This window comes from Lepus europaeus, chromosome 6 (assembly GCF_033115175.1).
Source record: "Lepus europaeus isolate LE1 chromosome 6, mLepTim1.pri, whole genome shotgun sequence".
In the NCBI taxonomy this organism is placed as follows: Eukaryota; Metazoa; Chordata; class Mammalia; order Lagomorpha; family Leporidae; genus Lepus; species Lepus europaeus.
Window position 1 is genome coordinate 105,545,714 of NC_084832.1, and position 23,959 is coordinate 105,569,672.

At 47.1% G+C, this 23,959-nt stretch overlaps 1 protein-coding gene across 1 annotated transcript in view; it reads right to left on the bottom strand.

The window, feature by feature from the left end:
- HEBP1 (heme binding protein 1) overlaps window positions 1-5,184 on the bottom strand; it is a 28,328-nt gene extending 23,144 nt beyond the window's left edge. Inside the window, exon 1 of the mRNA XM_062194854.1 lies at window positions 5,002-5,184. Coding sequence (XP_062050838.1) covers window positions 5,002-5,079 — 78 coding nt within the window. The 5' untranslated portion in view covers window positions 5,080-5,184. The remainder of the gene's footprint in view (window positions 1-5,001) is intronic.
- Window positions 5,185-23,959: the final 18,775 nt, after the last annotated feature.

Below are 23,959 nucleotides of genomic sequence, written 5' to 3' on the forward strand. Positions count from 1 at the left end.
AGCTCTTGGAAATAGGACAAGTGACCTAAGTTCTCAGCCTACTCCCAGGCAAAGTGCACAGCAAGGAAAGAAAGGCTGTTCAGAAAGGAATGCAGCTTGGTTCTGAGAGCCCTCGTCATAAAGTCTACCATCCCTTAGCCTAGTCATTTTCACCTCTTCCTCCCGAGTGATTACCCCTTTCTATGAACTCTGAAAGTCAGCTAACTCTGGAGCCCTCAGGGGTGTGTGTTTGTGTGTGTGATGACAAACCACACTAATACCATCTTGCATCTTGCCCCTCCATCATGCTTGCTTGCTCTTGCTCTCTCTCTCTCTTAGGAAGCTGACTACCTGCTAGGCTAACTGGTGCCACTCTCCAGCTATGATGTTTAAATGGTATCACAAGCTTTTCTGTTGAGGTCAGAAAAACCAGGCAGGAGCCTGAGGGGCTATATCTTAAGGAACAGTTGAGAATTGTTGTAACACAAGTTCTACCCCAGCTCCCTATTTTTAAATGTATAAAATCTTGCCTCATCTGGTGCCCTTTATGGAAGAAATCTTACTTCAGCTTCAGGCTGTCCACCTGGTCTGGAATCCCATATGTAAACTACCCTAATAAACCCTCTTACTCTTGTATGGAGTTCCTTCTTCCTTCTCAGTTCAGGGGGCATTACATGGGTCACTGACAGTCTGTCGGCTGTGTGCTTCCTGGGAGATGACCAAACTGTCCTGTCCATGAAGTAGTTGCACACACAGGTGTAGAATGGGAAACAAGCACAGAGATACAGATTTGAGAGTTTTTAACCTGCCCTAGATAATCCAAGTCCCACATAGCTTTCACCTACCTTGCCTCACAAGGATGCCTCTGACTGTGCAGTTTGCAAGCCCACTGCAAGGTCTGTTTTCCTCCTGACCTCTGATGTTGTGTATATACATAGTTGTCCTGGAAGCCTGCCTTCTCATTTTATGAAAATATTAATCATAACAATTAGCCTAACAGGGTACTTTCTCTGTGTCCAGTTTTATTTTAAATGTTTTACATGAATTTACTCATTTAATCTCTCCAATAGCCCTGTAAAGTAACTGGTGCTTGGATTGTCATTTTCAAATGAAAATGGAGAACAAATTTAAGTAACACACCTATGATACAGTGGACAAGCTGTGGAGCCAGGATTCAAACCTAAGCTATCATGTCCTAATCAATGTGTACAAGGTTGGACACAAATCTAATAAGGAAGTCCGAACACCAGTCCTACTCTGAGCAGCCACAGGAACACCCAATCCGACACAGAAAGCCATCTATCCTCCCTCTCTGAGCTGTGAAGAAGGTACCTGATAAGGCCTGCGGCTGTGTGCGCCTCCCGCCCAGCACCTATAATCAGTCTTGAACATCCCTGTTGCCTGGGCCACAGAGTGTGCTATCCACTGGCCCAGACTCTTTCTAGGGAAGGAGAAATAGTTTCAAGAAGAAGCTCTCTTCAAAATAACACATGACTTTGTATATTAAAAAAAATTTACAAATATCTTCAAGTATTTAGTTGTCACATTGGCTTTGCCATTCTTGTCACAGAGTTGAAAAATCTGTGGATTCATAGTGATTGGGATATTAAGTAACCTACCCAAAATTTCCTTTAAAACTAAGGGGATTCTACCATGTACTGTGCCCAACCAAGTGTTAGGTATTCTGTTGAACCATTTGTAACAGGTGATCTCAGTAAAACTTCAAAACAATCTACAAAGATAGGAACTATTATCATCACTTGTGATTAGCTTCAGAGAGGCTGCCAGTGACTACACTGGACTACAGTGACTAAGACTGGAGCTGAGTTCTCACATAATGATATTAACGCATTTGTAGAGTGCTCAGTTTATAAAACATTTTCATATTTTAAAAATTTAATATTTATAGTAATCCTGAAAGTAAGTGGAAAAGATTTTTATACCCATTCTACAGTGTCAGAAATTGAGTTTCAACTGGGATAAATGGTTTGCTTTAGCCTGCTAATAATATCACATGCAGCCCCATATTCCCAGTAAATGAAGAGGGAAGATACTTGTAAAGGAGCTACATTTATCCCAGAGGCAGGCAACACCCTATCAGTAAGGGCCTAACACAAAATAAGAAATCATGAACATATTTAGAGCAGAGGCACCATGACTCAAGGAATCGGTACACAGATAACAGAAGAGATGAGATGTCCAACAGGGCCAAAGGAGGCAACCTAAGGTGTTAGCGCCCTAGGAGAGATGGAGAAAGGAAGGATGACCTGTTACCTGAGCTCAGACACCTGGATCACCTGGCAGAAGCCAGACTAGGGCAGCCTGTATTGCAGAAATCAGAGGAGAAGCTCCTGGTGTTAGAGACTTGATGTGGATTAAGGAGAGAGAATGACTGTTTTCTCTCTTGTTCCTGTCTCCCATTACTGCCTGACACCTGAGCCTGGGAACCAGAGCCGACAGGGGTCTGTCTCACTCCGTGTGGGCACGACAGCAGAGCAAGGAATGCTGAGGAAGAACTGAGGACACAGGCCACAGAGCAGCCCAGCCCCTCTATCACCAACCCCAAAGACAAGGTAAGTCCCAGCCAGTACAGGATCGAACCCTTCCTGAGCACGTCAGCACGGAGTCTTTGTTTTGTTTAAGATGTATTTTATTTATTAGAAAGGCAGAGAGAGACAGAGAGGGGGAGAGAGAGAGAGAGAGAGAGAGAGAGAGAGAGAGATCTTCCAGCTGCTGATTCATTCCCCAAATGGCTGCAATGGCTCGGTCTGGGCCAGGCCAAAGACCTAAGCCAGAAACTCCATCTAGGTCTCCCATGTGGGTGGCAGGGTCTCATGTACTTGGCCATTTTCCGCTGCTTCCCCAGGCACATTTGCAGGGAGCTGGAGCAGAAGCAGAGCAGCCAGCAGCTGAACCAGCACTCTCTACGGAATGCTGGCATTGGAGGTGGTGGCTTCACCCGCTGTGCAATAATGTCAGCCCCAGCATGTGGATTCTCAGAAATGCTAGCGCCAACAGGAACTCTCATCAGGCCAGATCCGTAGACAGGCTCATACCAAGGCATAATCAGTGTTTACAAACATTTTTAGCCAGTTAAAACTGATACAGTCGCCCTACCCAGAACCATAAGCTCAGCCCTAACCTCCACTTCCCTGTTTGCTTTTCTTCACAGCACTGATCACCGTCTGACACAGGACACAATTTCCCTATTGACTTGATCATTAGCCATTAAGACATAAGCTCCAGGAGTGCAAGGATTTGTGTTGGTTTTGTCCTTTCTTTATCCTCATTGCCTTAGAAGAGTGCCCAGCACATAACTGGCACCCAAAAAGCAGTTTGTTTATAACAGTGGCCGTTTGGCCCACCAGTTAAGATCCCCATGTCCCACACTGGAGCGTTTGGGCTTGTTTCCTGGATCCAGCTCCTGACTTCCTGCTGATGCGGAGCCTGGGAGGCAGTGGTGATAGTTCATGCAGTGGGGTTCCCGCCAACCATCTGGGAGACCTGGATGACATTCCCAGTCTTGGCTCCGGCCCTGGCCCAGCCCCAGGCATGGCAGGGATTTAGAAAGTGAACCAGCAGATGGGAACTCTTTCTTTCTCTTTATGCTTCTCAAATAAACAAGATTTTAGTTTTCCTTAAAAATCTGGCAACCCTGGCTCACATCACTGTATGGCAACAACTGACAGAATTGCCCTTTTGAAGATGGGGCAATCTCTCCGTGATTTGCCTCAGTCCCCACCATGCCATAGAGTCCTAAACACTCAGCCTCGCTCATATCCATCATTGCCTGGGTACTGTAGGCACCTGACCATGGGACCCTTGATTAGGGGTAATCTGCTCATTCCACATACAGAGGGGGACACGGAGACAGGGACAGGTGAAGCGACAGGTCTCTGGTTGCTTGATGAGTGCAGTCTCAAGTCTCATTGGGGACTCGGTGTGACAACCACTGCACCAGGTACTGGAACCTACTCCTCAGCTAGTCTGTTAATAAATCAGGCGCTGTGCTGGGAGTTCCACACACAGTGCCTCAAAAAGTTGATGGGAAAACGGAACTGTAAGTTTGTATCGGTGTGAAAAATGTTTGAAACCCATGCATAGTTTTTCCATAATACACAATTTCATGAGCATTTTGAAGGTCTTCTCATATACATGGGTTTCAAGTGGTTTTGCACCAAAGGAAACTTAATTAATTATTATTATTTTTTATTATTATTTAAGAGGCAGAGGACAGAAAGGGAGAGTGAACTCCCATCTGCTGGTTCACTCTCCAAATGCCGGCCAAAGCCAAGCATCAGGGACTCACGCGGGTGGCAGAGTCGTCCCCGCTGCCTTCCAGGGTCTGCATTAGTAAGCGGAAACGAGGAGGCAGAAGCTGAAATCAGACACTCTGATGCAGGACGCGGCCTGCCCGCCAGAAGAGGATAGTTTGGTGGCAGCCTCGTTGTTTTCAGGGAGGCAGTCCCATGGGGCCATGTTGGCACCGGTGTAAATCTGGGGGACACACAGTCATGGATTCCAGGCACCCAACTCCTGCAGCGCTTGCTGGCCTTTCTGCTAGCTCTTTCTTGTTCCAACGCCCAGCTGGAGACCCGTCACTGCCCCAGGCCCTGCGACCCCGCCCACAGGCAGTACTGAACCTACGCTCTTGTCCTCAGCTCTCCAGTAGCGGGGCACTTTCTGGCCCACAAGGCCTGTGTCAGTCATTTCTGCAGTCAAGAGTCTCTCAACAAACAGAAACTGTTGAGGACATCTGGATTGTTAGGACCAACGCATGCATTCAACAGGCGGTGTCCAACTCGCCACGCTGGGGTCCTCCCCCCATCAACCTCCTCTCTCTGACTTCCCTCCTCCCCGCAATGCCCTGTAACCCCCTGCACCGGACCTTGAACTTCCCTCCTTCCAAGAGCTGGGCCGCAAAGGGCCGCGCCCAGGAAAAAACCAGCACACACACAGCGGTCCCTCAGAGCCCTCTCCGGCCGGACCCTCCTCCAGGCTCCAGCAGCCCTGCGGGCCTACCTTGTCCCCTTTGCTCAGCACCTGCCAAGGCCATGTCTCTACGCTCCCGAACAGGGAGTTCCTGATCATGCCCAACATGCTGTCGCCCTGGCGCTCCGGACGCACCGGCTGCTGCGGGGCGCGGGGGCGGCGGGAAGGCGCAGTCTGAGCAGCGAGGCGCACGGCTGGGGCCAGCGGGGCGATTCCGGAGGGCGGAGCGAACGGGGAGCGTCGGGAGGGCGGAGCGAGTGGGGTGGGCGGGGTGAGCAGGGCGCCAAGCGAGAGCCTGACTGGCGGGGGCGCCTGGTGGGCGGAGCGAATCCGGTGGGCGGGGCGATCCTGACAGGCTCGCCCAGCCGAGTGGGCGGGACGAGGAGGACGGCTAGGGCGCTGGCGAACCGGGAGGGCGGGACGGTGCCGCGGCGGGGGTCGACGCCCGGGGAGGCGGGCCTGAGCGGGCCGCGCCAGGTGGGCGGGGCGAAGGGAGGAGGCTGCTGGCCGCGGAGTCCCTCAGGGAGGTATGGTCTTTTACCGCCCCCACCCTGCCTGGTTACCTCATCTGTAGACGAGGAAGGGTCCTCTAACCGCGTTTCCTGCAGAACACTTTCTTTCCTACGGTCGTTTTAAATATATGTGAGGGATCTCCTGTCTGCTGCTTCACTCCCCAAATGCCAGCAGTGGGGTCGGGTGTGAGGGGGGGATGGCCTGGGCCAAGCCTGGGACTCTCCGGGTCTCCCACGTGGGTGGCAGGGGCCTGACCACTTGAGCCATCCCTGTTGCCTCCCAGGGTGTGCACTGGCACACACTGGCCCAAAGGCCCGCCTGCTACAGTCCGTTTTACTGAGATCCTACTGTTCCACCAGGCAGCAGCTTTGGGCATTCACTCCTATTCATAGCCTCCTAACAATTGTATTCCTATTTGTTGAGTTGAGTGCTCCCTGCCAAATGTTTTACAAATATTGTCTGTACTCTTCATGCAACCAAAAAGTGGTATTTTATAGCCACTTTACAGAGGAGGAACCTGATCCTCAAAATAATTGACTTTGGCCAGGGGTGGGGGTGGGGGGCAACTGAATCAGGATTAGAGTGTCTTCCTGTGAGGTCAGTGTCCCGATTCTTGGCACCCTGTCATCCAAGCCACGTCTACATGTGGCACTGCTTCCCAAAAACTCCGTGTGTTCCACCTCTGTGCACCGTGGACCCCTGCACCAGGGCAGCTTGCCCCTTGGACTCACCCCTTTTTATTTGACTTCTCTGAAAAGGCACTGCAGACACTCTCCATGAACGCTGTGTGTCCTTTTCATTTATTCTTACGTTCTGACTATATGGCTTTTCAAAATTCTTTGGTGGATTTTATTTATTTGAAAGTAGAGGGATAGAGAGAGACATACATAGAGAGAGAGACATCTTCCATCTGCTGGTTCACTCTTCAAATGCTTGAAACAGCCAAAGCCAGGCCACTCCAAAGCCAGGAGCCCAGAACTCCATCAGGGCTCCCACACGGGTGGCAGGGACACAAGTACTTGAACCATCATCTGCTACTGCCCAGGGTGTGCATTAGCATAAAGTTGGAATCCGAAGCAGAGTGGGGGCTTGAACCCAGACATCCTAATATGGATGTAGGCATCCCAAACTGTGTCTTAACTACTGCACCAAATGCTGCCCCCCATGTGGATTTTTTTTTCAAATGTTTTTAATTGGGGGCTGGTGCTGTGCTTAGCAGATTAAGCCGTATACTGCAGTGCCGGCACCCCATATGGGTGCTCCACTGAGTCCCAGCTGCTCCACTTCTGATCCAACGTGCCTGGGGAAACAGCAATAGATGGGCCAAGTGCCTGGACCCCTGCCCCCATGAGGCAGACCTGGATGAAGTGCCAGGCTCCTGGCTTCTTCAGCCTGGCCCAGCCCTGACTGTTGTGGCCATTTGGAGTGAGCCAGTGGATGGAAGATCTGTCTCTCTCTAATTTCTCTCTCTCTCTCTCTAACTCTACCTTTCAAATAAATAAATAAATATTTTAAAAATTTAGTTGATGCATAGATAATTATACACAGAGGGTAAGAGTAGGATAATTCAATACAGGTATATAATGTGTAATGATCAAATCAAATTAGCATTTCTGTCTCTTCAAACATTTATCATTTCTCAGTGTTGGGAACCTTCACAGTCTTCTAGATCTTTATCAAGGATGTAATACATTGTTGTAAACTATGGTCACCCATTGTGCCGAAGAACACGCGATCTTCTTCCTCCTGTCTTGCTGTAGTTTGGTACCCCTTATCTAACCTCTACTTAATTCCCTCTCCCCTGCACTTCCTAGTCTCTAGTGATCGCTATTTTACTTTGTACTTCTGTGAGATCAGCTTTTTTTAGCTTCTACATATAGTGAAAACATACGATATTTGTCCTCCTGTGACTGCCTTATTCCACTAAACATAATATCCTTTAGTTCCATCCATGTTTCTGCAAGTGACAGGATTTCATTCTTCTTTTTAATGGCTGAATAATATTCCATTGTCTCTATTTCATGTTTTCTTTTTTTGTTCATGCATTGGTGGACACCTAGCTTGATTCCATGTCTTGGCTCCTGTGAGTAGTGCTGCAATAAACATGGGACTGCAGGTATTTCTTTCTTATAATGATTTCACTTCCTTTGGATGTATACCCAGTAGTGGGATTGATGGCTCATATGGCACTTCTACTTTCAGTCTTTTGAGGAACCTCTGTACTGTTTTTTCCTGTATGGTGGTTCTTTATGCACTTTTAATCCATTGGTTTAATAAACTGGCTGTCATTTGACATTGTTAACCTGTTAGTCTGATTTGTGGGGCTGCTCTGCACCAAGGCCTTCCTGCTGTGCCTTTAAAAAATCTTTTTTTTTTTTTTAGAGATCTATTTTATTTACTTGAAAGGCATAATTACAGAGAGAGGGAGAGAGATAGAGATCTCCCATCTGCTGGTTCACTCTCCAGATGGCTGCAATGGTTAGGGCTGGGCCAAGCCATAGCCAAGAGCCAGGAGCTTCTTCTGGGTCTCCCACATGGGTGCAGCGGCCCAAGCACTTGGACCATCTTCTGCTGCCTCTCCTGGTGCATTAGCAGAGAGCTGAAGCTGGTGCCCACCTGGGATGCCAGTGTCTCAAGCTGCGGCTTTACCTGCTACAGTATAATGCTGGCCCCTCTGCCTGTCTCTCGAGAGAAAGTTGAGCCTGAGCCAGGCAGTGGCGATCAATAACAGTGATGACCTTAGTTTTGTAGTGACAAACTCTAACTTTATTAACCGTATGAAAAATATTTACTTTTTTTTTTTCCTTTTTTTTTTTTAGTTTATTTGACAGATAGAGTTAGACAGTGAGAGAGACAGAGAGAAAGGTCTTCCTTCTGTTAGTTCACCCCCCCAAAATGGCCGCTATGGCCGGAGTTACGCCGATCTGAAGCCAGGAGCCAGGTGCTTCCTCCTGGTCTCCCATGCAGGTACAGGGCCCAAGCATTTGGGCCATCCTCCACTGCCTTCCTGGGCCACAGCAGAGAGCTGGACTGGAAGAGGAGCAACCGGGACTAGAACCTGGCGCCCATATGGGATGCTGGTGCCGCAGGCGGAGGATTAGCCTAGTGAGCCACGGCGCCAGCCCCATGATTTGCTTTTTGACAAATATTTTTTATGGTGAATTAAACTGCCAGTTAATTATTTCAGGGCTCTGCCATTGCCATGGATATGCCATTGATTGTTGGAGGCACTCATACTGTGTTCTAATAAGAAAGGAAACAAATGCTACCAAGTAAACTGTGATTTTCAACTGATTTTAAATGCATCCAGAGACATTAAAATATGAAATGGAATTTAGCTTACAATTTATAAAAGACTGGAGAGAGAGAGAGAGAGAGAGAGAGAGAGAGAGAGAGAGAGAGAGAGAAGCCAGGGAGCCAGAGAGCTCCCATTTGCTGGTTAACTCCTCAGATGCCTGCAAGGGAGGCAGAGGAGGGTGAAGCTGGGAGCCAGGAACTCAATGCAGGCCTTCCATGCAGATGGTGGCTGGAGCCCAACTACCTGAGCAATTGCTGCTTCCATCCCAGGTCTACTTAGGAACCAGAGCCAGGAATCGAACCAGATACTCTGATGTGGCATCTTAACCACTAGGCCAAATGTCTACCTTCATGAGAGATTGTCATTTTTTAAAAAGATTTATTTATTTTGTTTGAAAGGCAGAGTTACAGAGAGGTAGAGGAACAGAGAGAGATCTTCCATCTGCTGGTTCACTCCCCAAGTGGCCACAAGTGCCAGAACTGGGCCAGGTTGAAGGCAGGAGCCAAGAACTTCTCCCAGGTCTGCTACGTGGGTACAGGGGCACCTTCTGCTGCTTTCACAGGTGAACTAGCAGGGAGCTGGATTGGAAATGGCTTACCCAGGACTCGAACTGGTGGCCATATGGGATGCCAGCACTGCAGGTCACAGCTTTAATCCACTGAGCCACAGTTCTGGCCCCTGTCATGCTGCTTTTTCAAAGTCTGAGCATCTTTCCTGTTTACAGACATGAGTCCTTTCTTATAGATTTCTCTCCTAGAGGGTATCGGGATGTTTAAAATTCCCTCTTAGTCTTGTTTCAGGCATATTAAATAAAAGTTACAGGAAATCATTGTTTTGAACCAAGCTCCTGCACTGGGTCCGAACAGAACATGCTAAAGGTCAAAACTCATGCTTAAGTTCCATGTCACCAGGTGAAACTAGGCTGTTTATCTAAACTTCTGAGAAGTTAAGATTAGAGAGATAACACCCCAAATTCCCAAGCAAGCCACTGTCAATTGGCAAAGTAATGAAGTTCCCTTGGTCTTAATCCTTTCACAAAAAAGGTAACTTAAAGTAACCTGAAGTTAGTGAATAAGTTTTTCTTCTATTGTTCCATCTCCCTGTGCCTGTCTCACAAAGAAGGTAACTTTAAAATGGCCAATCTTGGGGCTGGTGTTGTGGCATAATTGGTAAAGCTGCCACCCAGACCTATTGGCTCTGTCCCTGATTACTTACCTGTCTCACTATGGGCTGGGGAGAGGTATAGGGTCTGCTTCTCTGTGGAACCCCCATCCTTCAAACCACATCACTCAGCTCTTCCCAGCCCACCTCAATGCCCAACTATGGTCAGGGGCATTCCCTCTCACCACTAATAGAACCTATCCCACAGTTTCTAACTTGGCCTCTCCCCACCCACAGACACCTGCTCTAGAACATATTTTTTTTTTCATTGCCCCATTGAGAGGGATGCTGCCTCTTCTGAAACCACCATGTATGCCCCAACTCTGAGGCCTACTCTGAGCCCCACTCCGAGTGGATCCCTGACCAGACCCTCACACTGAGCTGGGCCCATTCCTGAATCCCATTGCTTCCTTTTCTCAAGATCTGTCTCCTTTAGAATCTCACTGAGTTTCCAAAAAATTCTTGAATTTTCTCTTTTCTTTCTGAAGGTTTGATAATTTTAGTTTGTGAAATAAAAAGACATGAGGCATATTAACAGAGAAAAAAGATAATGGATATAAATCTATTAATGAACATAAGCAAAGGAATCAGACACAAAATGCAAGACTCAAAAGAAAGGGCCATATAGTTGAAGCTTAAGTAGCATTTCTGTTTTCAAAGTTTCATTCATTAATTTGTTTGAAAGACAAAGTGACAGAGTTAGATGTACATAGAGAGCGAGCTTCCATCTACTGGTTTACTTCCCAGATAGCTGCAATAGTCAGGACTAGGGTAGGCAGAAACCAATAAACGGAAACTCCATCAGGGTCTCTCACGTGGGTGGCAATAACCCAAGAACCTGAGCTGTCATCCACTTCCAGCTACTTTACCAGGAAGCTGTATCAGAAGTAGAGGTGAGACTTGATTTTAGACACATATAGGATATGGGCATCCCAAGTGGTGGCTTAACCTGTTGCCCCACTACCCTTGCCCTATTAAGTACCATTTTTGGCTACAGAAAGAAATAGGGGAATGGGGTTGCTGGGGGGAGGTGGTGACACAAATTGGAAAAGAGAAAGAAAAGGTAGCCAATGAAGTTCATTGTGCAGATAAAGTCTCACTGGTAGCATCATCAGACCAATTGTGGTCCTCCCTCTGGGCCAGGTATCAGACCTCCAATCTCTTTGTCTTGTGAAAAGATCTTTCCAATGCGAAAAAGGAGGGGGAATACTGGGGAAAGTTCTGTCTGTACCTGCTGTTTACTTTATCAATGTAGAGAGATACCACCTGCTTATGGAAGGACAGTTTTTGAGACCATTCCTCTGTCAGCAGATGTTCACACTTCCTCTGAATGAGTAACTTGACCTATGCTAACGAAGCCTATTTCAGGGTGGCCTGTTTTGATTTCTTCAAGGTCAAAGATCTATTTTTCTTTAGCTTTTGCTCACTAGCCACATCCAGGAGTTAATCAATGAGTGTTGAATGAGTAACAAAACTATTGTTGACATTAGATCTAATCATCTATTTTGTTGACTAAACTAGCTACTGTGAAATGAGGGCCATTCCTTAACATGGTGAAGTAGCAGAAGCCTTTGGGAATCAGAAGATGTAGGGTCAGAAGATCTGGATTCTAGTCTGGCTCTGTCCTATGCCACTGATATCTTTTCTGCATCTCTGCAAGACTCAGTTTCTCCATCTGCAATGCTAAGGACGATGCTGATTCTCAGCGCTCTTGTGAGGATTACAGCAGCTCAGGTGCCTAAAAGCACTGTGTACACTGCTCAGGGCTGGACTTTCCCCACCCCAATGGTCAAATTTGTTCTGTCATCGAGAACTAAACACAGCTATTTCAAGAACATTTTGAAACGGAAAATGCTAGGTATTTTTCTGTATCTGAAAATTTTGATATGTTGTGAGACAAGTTTCCTTTGCACTTTATTAGGTAGATTGTACATCCCTAATCTGAAAATCGCAAATCTGAAATATTCTGAAACTGGAGATTTTTTGAGCACCAGTGGCATGCTACAAGTGGAAAATCTCCCACCTGACCTCATGTAATGGGTTGTAGTCAAAACAAGAAAGAGCTCACTAAAAATAGGCTATGTGTACAAAGTATGTATGAAATATAAGTGAATTTTGTGTTTATGCTTGGGTTCCATCTCTAAGATATAATATTATGACATGCAAGTATTCTAGAATAAAAAAAAAATCCAGTATCCAAAATATTTCTGATCCCAAGCATTTGGATAAGGGATATTCAACCTGTATTAAGATGGAATAATATGCATGTGTGTGTGTATGTGTATAATCTATAGATAAAAGATATTGTATGCATTATTCATACTTTTTTCTAAGAATATAATCTTATGATTAAGCAGAATTTGGTGGATGAGAGATAATATCTCACTCTTTTTTTAAAATATAATTTCTTGTATATTTTATTTTATTTTTTAAAGATTTATTTATTTACTTGAAAATCAGAGTTACACAGAGAAAGGAGAGGCAGAGAGAGAGAGAGAGAGAGAGAGAGAGAGAGAGAGAGGTCTTCTATCCGCTGGTTCACTCCCCAGATGGCCACAATGGCCTGAGCTGCGCTGATCCAAAGCCAGGAGCCAGGAGCTTCTTCCGGGTCTCCCGCATGGGTGCAGGGGCCCAAGGACTTGGGCCATCTTCTACTGCTTTCCCAGGCCATAGCAGAGAGATGGATTGGAAGTGGAGCAGCCGGGACTAGAACCGATGCCCATATGGGATGCTGGCGCTTCAGGCCAGGGCATTAGCCCGCTGCACCACAGCACTGGCCCCTCACTCTCTTGAGAGCTGTATATGAACCAGCAAGCATCATATATGCTGTTTGGTTTATCTCATTGAACCTTCCCAATAAACTTGGACAGAAGGTATTATTATTTCCCCATAGTTTCAGATTAGGAGATTGGGGCATAGAGAACCTAGGAACAGGCAACTAGTAATGGTGAGGTGGAATTCAGATGAAGATACTGTAAAGCCAGAGCTAATCTAAGCTCCCTGGGAGGCAGGGTAGGGGTTTTACAGTTAAAAGAACTTGCAACTACTTGGCATTGTTTTCCCAAGAATGATACCCAGGGAAAGAGATAAATTCAAGAGATGAGGGGACAGGGAGAGTCTGATATTGCTGGGGCTCAGAAAATGACACTCCAGGCCGGCGCCGCGGCTCAGTAGGCTAATCCTCCACCTTGCGGCGCTGGCACACCGGGTTCTAGTCCCGGTCGGGGCACCAATCCTGTCCCGGTTGCCCCTCTTCCAGGCCAGCTCTCTGCTGTGGCCAGGGAGTGCAGTGGAGGATGGCCCAAGTGCTTGGGCCCTGCACCCCATGGGAGACCAGGAGAAGCACCTGGCTCCTGCCATCGGATCAGCGCGGTGCGCCGGCCGCAGCGCGCCAGCCGCGGCGGCCATTGGAGGGTGAACCAACGGCAAAAGGAAAACCTTTCTCTCTGTCTCTCTCTCACTGTCCACTCTGCCTGTCAAAAAAAAAAAAAAAAAAAAAAAAAAAAAAAGACACTCCAAAGTGAAGGTCTTAAGTTTCTCCCTGATCTTCTCCTGACCTGTTTTTCACCCCTCATTTTCTCCCAAGTCAAGCAGTAGAAACTGGAATTCCTCTTCTCTGAGACAGTTCATAGAAACCAGAACCCCTTTGCTGTAAGCCAGCCATAAAATTAAAAATACTACTCTGTAGGCCTGCGCCGCGGCTCACTAGGCTAATCCTCCGCCTTGCGGCGCCGGCACACCAGGTTCTAGTCCCGGTCGGGGCACCAGATTCTGTCCCGGTTGCCCCTCTTCCAGGCCAGCTCTCTGCTGTGGCCAGGGAGTGCAGTGGAGGATGGCCCAAGTGCTTGGGCCCTGCACCCCATGGGAGACCAGGAGAAGCACCTGGTTCCTGGCTTCGGATCAGCGTGGTGCGCTGGCCGCAGCGCGCCAGCCGCGGCGGCCATTGGAGGGTGAACCAACGGCAAAAGGAAGACCTTTCTCTCTGTCTCTCTCTCTCTCACTGTCCACTCTGCCTGTCAAAAAAAACCAAAAACCAAAAAACAAAAAAACAAAAAACTACTCTGTAAGACCTAACAATAGGGGCTGGCACTGTGGCATAGCGGGTAAAGCCACAGCCTGCAGTGTTAACATCCCATATGGGTACCTGTTTGAGTCCCAGCTGCTCCACTTCCAATCCAGCTCTCTGCTGTGGCCTGGGAAAGCAGTGGAAGATGCCCAATTCTTTGGGCCACTGCACCCTAGTGGGAGACCCAGAAGAAGCTCCTGGCTTCAGATATGCGCAGCTCCAACTGTTGTGGCCATCTGGGGAGTGGATGGAAGACCTCTCCCTCTCTCTCTCTGCCTCTGCCTCTCTGTAACTTTGCCTTCAAATAAATAAATAAGTATTTTTTAATAAAAAGACATAACAATAAAGAAATTAAGATCTTCATTCCAGAGACCCTGTCCCATACCCACAAGGGAAAAAAAAATGTTATATGAGAGGGGCTGAGAAGAATCTGGACAGACAGACCTTGCTGGGTGTTCCCCACTCAGTCTGGTTCTATTAACTCATGCCCTTTGTGTCCATTCCCATTTCTTGATGACTGTCCTGTTTCATCAAAACATATAACATATAGACAACATTGGACAGCTTCCCTTGTATCTTTGGATCTTCACTCTGAAGACTCCTATGTCATATAAAACTATGAAGAAAATGCTTGTTATCTTCTGTTATCCTGTCTTTTTGTTAGAGGTGTTGTTCATGACTCCTTCAGCGTAGAGGTTTCCACCCCTACAATATCCACAGCAGAAGAACCAGCTCAGAATAGGGAGCTTTGTGGGAGGATCATTCAGAGATAGAATTTAGCCTGAGAGTGTAGTTTTGGGTGTAGGAATATTTACCTGTAAAGTAGGACAGAGTAGAATTCAATCAACAAAGTTGTAGGCATGGGAAGAGAAGCTGCTGAGGTGAGTGTTGAGAGAAGGAAGGAAGATGGTTGTGGGAAAAGGGACTTGAAAGGGACATTTTCCCTTCTGACCTAGGAGCTGATTCCTTCTTCCATCTCTAAATCTGTGGAGGCTCTCAATCAGCAGGGTTTTATGGGAATTTGGAGTTGAGACTGGCCTTCTGAGGAGGTAAGATGAGCAACAAAGGTTCAGATTAAACTTCAGAGTTACATTTGGTTGACCCTGTCTTTTACTTTTATTATTTCCTTGAGTTGAAGCTGCAGGATGCACCTTACACTGAGGATGTGCCATTTTACACAATCTTTATTCCCAGATAGAATTGAATCATGGAGCCTTGTTGTTCTATTGTTGCACTTTATAGTAGCCAGGTATTAAAGAAAAAAGCCATTGATGACTCTTTTTTTATAAAGATTTATTTTATTTATTTATTTGAAAGCCAGAGTTTGGCAGAGAGACAAGGAGAGGCAGAGAGGGAAAGAGGTCTTCCATCTGATGGTTCACTCCTCAGTTGGCTGCAATGGCTGGAGATGTGCAATCTGAAGCCAGGAACCAGGAGCTTCCTCTGGGTCTTCCACGCAGGTGCAGGGGCCCAAGGGCTTGGTTCATCTTCTACTGCTTTCCCAGGCCATAGCTGAGAACTGGATAGGAAGTGGAGCAGCCGGGACTTGAACCGGCGCCCATATGAGATGACAGCACTGAAGGTGGTGGCTTTACCTGCTACGCCACAGTGCCGGCCCCCATTGATGGTTTACTAAAGATGTTAGCAAGGAAAGAAGGAAGGTTTATTCAAGGGGGGTTATTATTATAGGTTTAAGGATCATCAGAATGAGCTCTATCAGTGGGGGAGAGAGCTGGGCTCAACTCTGAATGCAAGAAGGAAAAATGGGAATTTTTAAAAAAAGATGTTTATTTATTTTATTTATAAGGCAGAGTGACACAGAGAGATGGAGAGACAGAGATCTTCTCTCTGCTGGCTCACTCCCCTAAATGGCCACAAGGAGTGTAGAACTCCATCTGGGTCTCCCACATGGGTGGCAAGAGCCCAGGTACTTGGGCCATCATCCTCTGCTTTCCCAGGCATGTTAGCAGGGAGCTGGATCAGAAATTGATCAGTCACCGCTTGAACAGATGCTCTGAGATGGGATGCCAGCATCATAAGCAGTGGCTTAACCCACTACACCACAACACCAGCCCCCAAAAGTGGGAATTAAAGGCCAAGTGTCAGGGTAGGATCACTGGGTAGAAAATGACTATGAGGAAGCATAAGGAGTAAGGGGGGTGGATTCTGACCAAACTGGCTTTAATGGGATTCTTGCTGCAGACAGGCCAGGGTGACAGGACATTTCCTGTGGGATGGCGGATGATGAGGAAACTAATTAGCTACAGAAGATGATCAAATCTTGAGGGTAGGGATTCTGGCTCCATTGACTTAGCAGGGTTCTGCTACAATTGGACAATACAGAGGTGAACACGGGAGCCCCAGAGGTGAAGAGTCCAGACAGCCTGAGTAGAGTGTAGTCAACAAGAGAATATTTGACACAGGCAGGATGAACCATTTCTCTTTTGGTCTCCCCCCTGCAGGGTGGGCTTTAATACATTATTTTAAAAAGTTGCTTACATATTTTAGAAATTGTCATTTATTTAATATATCTGCTTTGGTGACTATACTAACAAAACACCATTAACATCAGTGCAAGGAAAATAGCTCCTCGCATCTTTTGAGACTTCAATATGTAACAATTTAAACAGTTTTTCTTGAGAGAAAAAGGCCCTCTTTGGGTGCTGCTAAGTGAAGTTTCTGAACCCTAGAAGCTGAAGCTGAGAACTGGGCTCAGGGAAGATATTTCAGTTGGGGAAATAGATGCAGAAGTCATCAGGGGAGCAAGGGTTTAGTCTGCATTCCACATCGGAGTGGCTGGACTTAACTCCCAACTCAGGCTCCTGACTCTAGCTTCCTGCTAATGTAGATCCCACACTCAAGTGATTTGGTTCCTGCCACCTTTGTGGGGGATCTGGACTGTGTGCCCATTTCTGGCTTTGGTCCTGGATATTGCAGTCATTTGGAAAGTGAGCCAGTGAATAGGAGCTAGCTCACTCTCTCTCAAATTAATTAATTGGTTAGTTTAAGAAAGCCATTGGCAGGGCTGGTGCTGTGGTACAGTGGGTGAAAGCCCTGGCCTGAAGTGCCAGCATCCTATAGGGGCGCCAGTTGTAGTCCTGGCTGCTCCTCTTCCAACCCAGCTCTCTGCTATGGCCTGGGATAGCAGTGGAGGATGGCCCAAGTCCTTGGGCCCCTGCACCTGCGTGGGAAACCTGGAGGAAGCTCCTGGCTCCTGGCTCCTGGCTTCAGATTAGCTCAGCTCCGGCTGTTGCGGCCATCTGGGGAGTGAGCCAGCAGATGGAAGACCTCTCTCTCTGTCTCTACCTCTCTCTGTAACTCTGTCTTTCAAATAAATAAAATAAATCTTTTTTTTTTTAAAGCATTGGCATCTTTCACCTGTCATCAGCACCTTGGAGGCGATGATATTGCACTTGAAATATAGGCAGAATAAGAAAAGGGAAAAACTGCAGCTTTCAAAACTGAGCTAAAATTGACCTCTTTTCTTTATAAAGTAACTAGTCTCAGATGTGTTGTTATAGCAATTTATCATCCTGTTTAACAACGTGGACGGCCACCTCTATGAACTTAATGGGCGAATGCCTTTCCTGGTGAACCACGGCGCCAGCTCAGAGGACTCCCTGCTGCAGGATGCTGCCAAGATGTGCAGGGAATTCACTGAGCGTGAGCAAGGAGAGGTATGCTTCTCCGCCGTGGCCCTGTGCAAGGCGGCCTAATGCCCTGGGAGGCCTGAGCTGTTGCCCCTGCCCATCAGCGTGAAAGCCCACCCCTGCCCACATGGTCCAGATGCTTAGGCATCTGGGAGACACGGCTCTCCTCCCTGGGTCCTGCTCCTCCCCTCAACACACCAGGCGCTAGCGGAGCTCGGCTGTGGACGTGGCTGAGTTTGGTGTAAGCTTCAGGTGGCGAAGCATCCCTCCCTCCCCACCGGATGTCTTGTTCCTTAATATCTAATGCTTTACATGGCTGGCTGTGTCTGTAAAGTTCAGGCCTTGGATGAGGTTGAATTGTTTGTCCTTAAATGGAATAAAACTTTTCTGCTGATAAAAATACAGACAAATACAGTATACAACATGAATAATTAAGTCAAGCTAATTAACATAGCCATCACTTGCCTTACTTATCATTTTTGGGGGTGAGGCATTTGAAAGTTACTCTCTTAGAAACTTTAAAATATGCGATATATTGTACTAACTAGAGTCACCACACTGTGCAGCAGCTCTTCAAGGTACCTTCCTTCTGTCCAGCTGAAGCTCTGCACCCTTTGCACAGCATCTTCCTCCTCTACCCCGTGCCTCTGGTAACCCCTTTTCTACTCTCAGCTTCTGTGTGTTTGACCTTTTTAGATTCCATACATAGGTAAGATCATGTGGTATTTGAAAATAAATTACTCTAATAAAAATTAATTAATTTTCATTTTATTTGAAAGACAGAGAGACCTTCCATCCACTGGAATGCCTACAATAGCCAGGCTGAAGCCAGGAGCCAGGAACTATATCCTGGTGTACCACATGGACAGCAGGGCTCCACATGCTTGAGCCATCATCTGTTGCCCCAAGGTGTGAATTAGTAGGAAGTAGACAGGAAGTAGAGGACCTGGGGCTTGAATCAGGTACTTTGATAGAGGGTGCAGGATATTCCAAGCAGCATATTTTCTTTTTATAAAGATTTATTTGTTTATTTATTTGAAAGACAGAGTGACAGAGAAGCAGAGACAAAGACAGAGAGAGAGGTCTTCCATCCACTGGTTCACTCCCCAAATGGCTGCAACGGCCAGAGCTGGGCAGATCCAAAGCCAGGAGCTTGGAGCTTGTTCCAGGTCTCCCAGGCAGGTGCAGGGGCCCAAGGACTTTTGCCATCTTTCGCTGCTTTCGCAGGCCATAGCAGAGAGCTAGATCGGAAATGGTGCAGCTGGGACTCAAACTGGCGCCCATATGGGATGTTGGCACTGCAGGCAGTGGCTTTACCCACTAAGCCACAGCACCAGCCTCCCAAGCAGCATCTTAACCATGGAGCCAAATGCTTTCACCAAAGCAGAGCCAGTGTCGTGACACAGCAGGTTAAGCTGGGGCTTGCAATGCTGATATCCCACATGGGAGCACTGGTTTGAGAACTGGCTGCTCTGCTTCTGATCCAGCTCCCGGAGGAAGATAGCCCAAGTGCCTGAGCCCCTGCCACCCATGTGGGAGACCCATTTGGAGTTCCTGGCTTCAGCCTGGCCCTGACCTATCTGTTGTTTCCATTTGGGGAGTGAAGCAGCTGATAGAAGATTTTCCTGTGTTGGCGGCACCCTGGCTCACTTGGCTAATCCTCTGCCTGAGGCGCCAGCACCCCGGGTTTAGGCCCGGTTGGGGCGCCGGATTCTATCCCGGTTGCTCCTCTTCCAGTCCAGCTCTCTGCTGTGGCCCGGGAAGGCAGTGGAGGATGGCCCAAGTGCTTGGGCCCTGCACCTGCATGGGAGACCAGGAGGAAGCACTTGGCTCCTGGCTTCGGATCGGCGCAGTGCGCTGGCCATAGCGGCCATTTTGGGGGTGGACCAATGGAAAAGGAAAACCTTTCTCTCTGTCTCTCTCTCTCTCTCTCTCTCACTGTCTAACTCTGCCTGTCAAAAAAAAAAAAAAAAAAAAAAAAGAAGAAGAAGAAGAAGATCTCTCTGTGTGTGTCTCTCTCTCTGTCACTTTGCCTTTAAAAATAAAAATTTTTTAAAAGAAAGATCACCAAAGCAGCCTCATTCTCCAGCCTTCCTCGCACAGGAGCTTGTCCTTCACATTCACTCCAGAAGTTCTACAATCATCAATGAGATGGGGAGATGAGAAATAACCTACACCCAAGCCTTCCATTCTACTGCCCATTTTCCACGACTTCTGTCTCCCCTCCCAGGGCTGAGGCAGGGAGTCTGGGCTCAAGGTAGAGAAGGCTTCCTCCACTCCGGGGAAGCCAGGAGCTGGAGCTGACTCATCCAGTTCTGCAGCTGCCTGGGGTTGAGGAAGCAGAGCCCCCTGGTGGGCAGCCTCCTGCCATGCACCGTGGTGTCAGGGGAAAGAACTGCTTCCCTATGACAGGGCCACAGGGCCAGAATGTCTGCCATTAAAAAAAGGGTTTTTTTTTTATTAACATGTAATACTTGCACGTTTTTGTGGGGTACTGTATAATATTTCACCACATGTACACAGAGAAAACAGATCAAATTAGGCAATTAGCATTTCTATTTCCATATCTTTTTGTGGAGTCCACTGGTTCCTCTCTTCCAGTTCTTAACACAGTTTATAATAATTCATTATTGTGAACCATAGTCACCCCCTTCTGCTGTAGCTCACTGGAAGTTGTTAACTTTTTTTATTTAAAATGCGGGGAGAGAAAGGGGAGAGAGAGAGAGAGAGAAAGTGAGAGAGAGTATGAATATCTTTCATCTACTGGTTCATTTCCCAAATGCCTGCAATAGCCAAGGCTGGGCCAGGTCAAAGTCAGGAGCCAGCAACCAGGAACTCCATTTAGGTCTCCAACTTGGGTGACAAGGACCCAGCTACTTTAACAGTCACCTCCTGCTTCTTAGGGTATATATTTACAGGAAGCTGGAATCACAAGTGGACCTGGGACTTGAACCCAGGCACTTCGATATGGAATGTGGGCCTCCCAAGAGGTGGCCCAACTGCTATGCCAGCCCCTGCCCCTAGAACTTGTTATCTCTCTCTGTGTTTTGGTGCCTGTTATCTACCTCCTTTTAGCTTCCCCTCACCCTTCTGACTCTTTAGTAATCACTGTTCTAAGTTCTTGACCTTAAACTTCCACATGTGAGAGGAAACAGGCAGCATTTGTCTTCCTGTGCCTGGCTTATTTCATTTACCATAATGACCTCCATTTCCATCCATTTTGCTGCAAATTAGAATATTTCACTCATTTTTAATGAATATTTGGATAATATTCTGCCATATATATATATACATATATATATACACATATATAAATAACATTTTCTTTATCCATTCATCCACTGATGAAACCTAAGTTGAATCCATATCTTTGCTGTTGTGAATAGTGCTGCAATGAATGTGGGAATACAGGTATCTCTTTTGCAGGCTGATTATAGTTTCTCTGGACATGTACCCAGAAGTGGGATAGGTGGCCCACGTGGTAGATGTATTTTTAGCATTGTGGGGAGCATCATACATCCTGTTCTCCATCATGGTTGTACTGTGTTGCATCCCACTGACAGTGTATAAGGGTTTCCTTTTCTCCACTTCCTCACCAGCATTTGCTGTATTTTGTCTTTTTGGTGACGGCTCTTCCAACTGGAGTGAGCTGATACCTTGTCGTGGTTGCGGTTTGCATTTCTCTGATGAGGTTGCCTATTTTCAAATCATGCTATTTGCTTTCTTGCTTTTGCATTATTTGGATTCCTTATATATTCTGAAAACTAACCCCTTTTTAGATGTAGAGTCTGTGAATATTTTCTTTCATTCTGTAGGATTCCTCTTCTCTCTGTTCATTGTTTCCTTTACTGTGTAATTTCCATATTTCTTAAAGTCTGATTTATTTAGTATTTTAAAAGTATATTGATTTTATTTATCTGAACATCAGAGTGACAGAGAAAAAGAGAAGGAGGGATAGAGAGAAAGAGATCTGCCATCTGCTGGTTCACCCCTCAAATGCCTGCAACATCCAGGGCTGGGCCAGGCCAAAGCCAGGAGCCAGGAACTCTATCTGGGTCTCCCCTGTGAGTGGAATGACCTAAGTACTTGGGCCATCTTTTGAAGCCTTCCCAGGCACACCAGCTGGGAGCTGGATGGGAAGTGGAACAGCCAGGACTTGAACTGGTACCTATATGGTATACTGGCTTCGCAGGCGTTGGCTTAACTGGTTGTGCCGTAATACTGGTCCCTGATTTGTTTCATCTCAAACTTAGCTGATACACACTTATTACTTACCCTGCTCCAAGGTAGTCTCTGGGATTCTAAACTGTTGCAGAGACAAAATGGGCAAAAATCCCTGTTTCTCTGGAGTTTACCTTTCTGTGGGGGAGAAGGCAGGACATAACACATTAATGAATATGTAACTGGTCGGGTGGTGTGTTTTGGGGTGGAAATGTGCCCCTTTAGATGGGCAGAGCTGTTTGAGCAGATGCCTGGGAAAATAAGGGCATAATCAAGGTGATTGACTGCTGGGAGAGAAATTTTCAAGTCAGCAGGAAGAGCATGTGTCAAGGTCCTGGGATGGCAGAGTGCCTGGCATGTGGAGGAAGGCAAGGAAGCCAGTGTGGCTGGAAGTGACTGAGACAGGAGGCGGCGAAGACATGAACTCTAGAGCCAGGTTGCTGGGCTCACACCCCAGTTCCGCTGCTTGCAAACTGGGTGACCTTGGGCAATTTATTTACTCTCTGTGCCTCAGAGTCCTCAGCTGTAAAATGGGGTAATGATAATATCTGCCTCATAGGCTTCATATGAGGAGGAAAACTGTCAAGCACTCTGAACAGCGCCGGGCATGCAGTGAATGCTCTAGAAGTGAATACTTATTTATTTATTTATTTATTTTTATTTATGAGAGAGAGAGAGAGAGCTAGCTCTTCCATGTACTGGTTCATTACTCAAATGCCTGCAACAGCCAGGGCTGGGTTGGCTGGACCCGGGAGGTGGCAACTCAATCCAAGTCTGCCACATGGGTGGAAGGAACCTAATTACGTGGGCCATTATCTGCTGCTTCCCAGGGTCCGCATTAACAGGAAGCTGGAATCAGGAGCCAGAGATGGGACTTGAATCCTAGCAATCCAATATGGGATCTGGGCATCCTAACTGGCATCTTAATTGCAAGGCTGAACATCCACTACTAGAAGTGAATATTTACGGATATTATTTATTTATTTGAAAGGCAGTGACAGAGAGAGAAGAAGGAACAGAGAAAGAAAGATCTTCCATCCGTTGGTTCACTTCCCAAATGACCACAATAGTCAAGGTTGAGCCAGGCCAAAACCAGAAGCCAGGAATTCCATTCTGTTCTCCCATATGGGTGGCAAGGTCCGTCGTAGTTGGATCATCTGCTACCTTCCCAGATGCATTCACAGGGTGCTCAATTGGAAGCAGAGTAGCCAGGACTCAAACCTTCAACTAGTATTCCAATATGGGATGCTGGGTTGCCACCCTTGCCAGCTGCAACTTACTGTACCATGCCACAAGCCAACCCCTGAAAGTGAACCTTAAATTAAGAAGGAAGAAAACTGACTTGTAATGGGTGTCAGGTGGGCCATTCAGGACCTAGTAGGCTGTTCATGATTAGGGCTTTGGGTTGTTTCTGAGTAGGATTGGGAGCCACTGGAGGGTTGAAAGGGCCCCTGTTGCTGCTGTGTTTCTGAGCACAGACTGCAGGTGGTAAGGGCGGAAGCAGGGAGAGCTGTTGGCAGGTTCCTGTGGGAATGCAGGTGAGACCTGTGGGTAATGCAGACCAGGGCAGGAGTTGGTGAGTGGTGTTTGGGCTCTGGACATACTTGAAAGTACAACTAACGGGATTTTTCTAGTGAACCGGAGTGTGAAGCCTTAAGGATGGCTCCACAGTGTTTGGCCTGAGCAACCAGAAGCACGAGGAAAGCTTGAAAGTGTGATACACAGGTCAGCATCCTTGAGTTATCTTCATGGTCCTTCCTCGGAGTGGGGGGTGGTCAGATGAGGGTGCGTCTCTCCTGCACTTGGACTCAGTCCCCAGCCATTGGTTGCCACTGCTCACGTAAGAACCCATAGCTTTTTCACAACAGCATGGTCTAAATTCACACTTAGAATGTGAACATGTTTTTCTTTCTTTCTTTTTTTTTTTTTTTTTGACAGAGTGGATAGTGAGAGAGGGAGAAACAGAGAGAAAGGTCTTCCTTTTTGCCGTTGGTTCACCCTCCAATGGCCACTGCGCATCTCGCTGATCCAAAGCCAGGAGCCAGGTGCTTCTCCTGGTCTCCCATGTGGGTGCAGGGC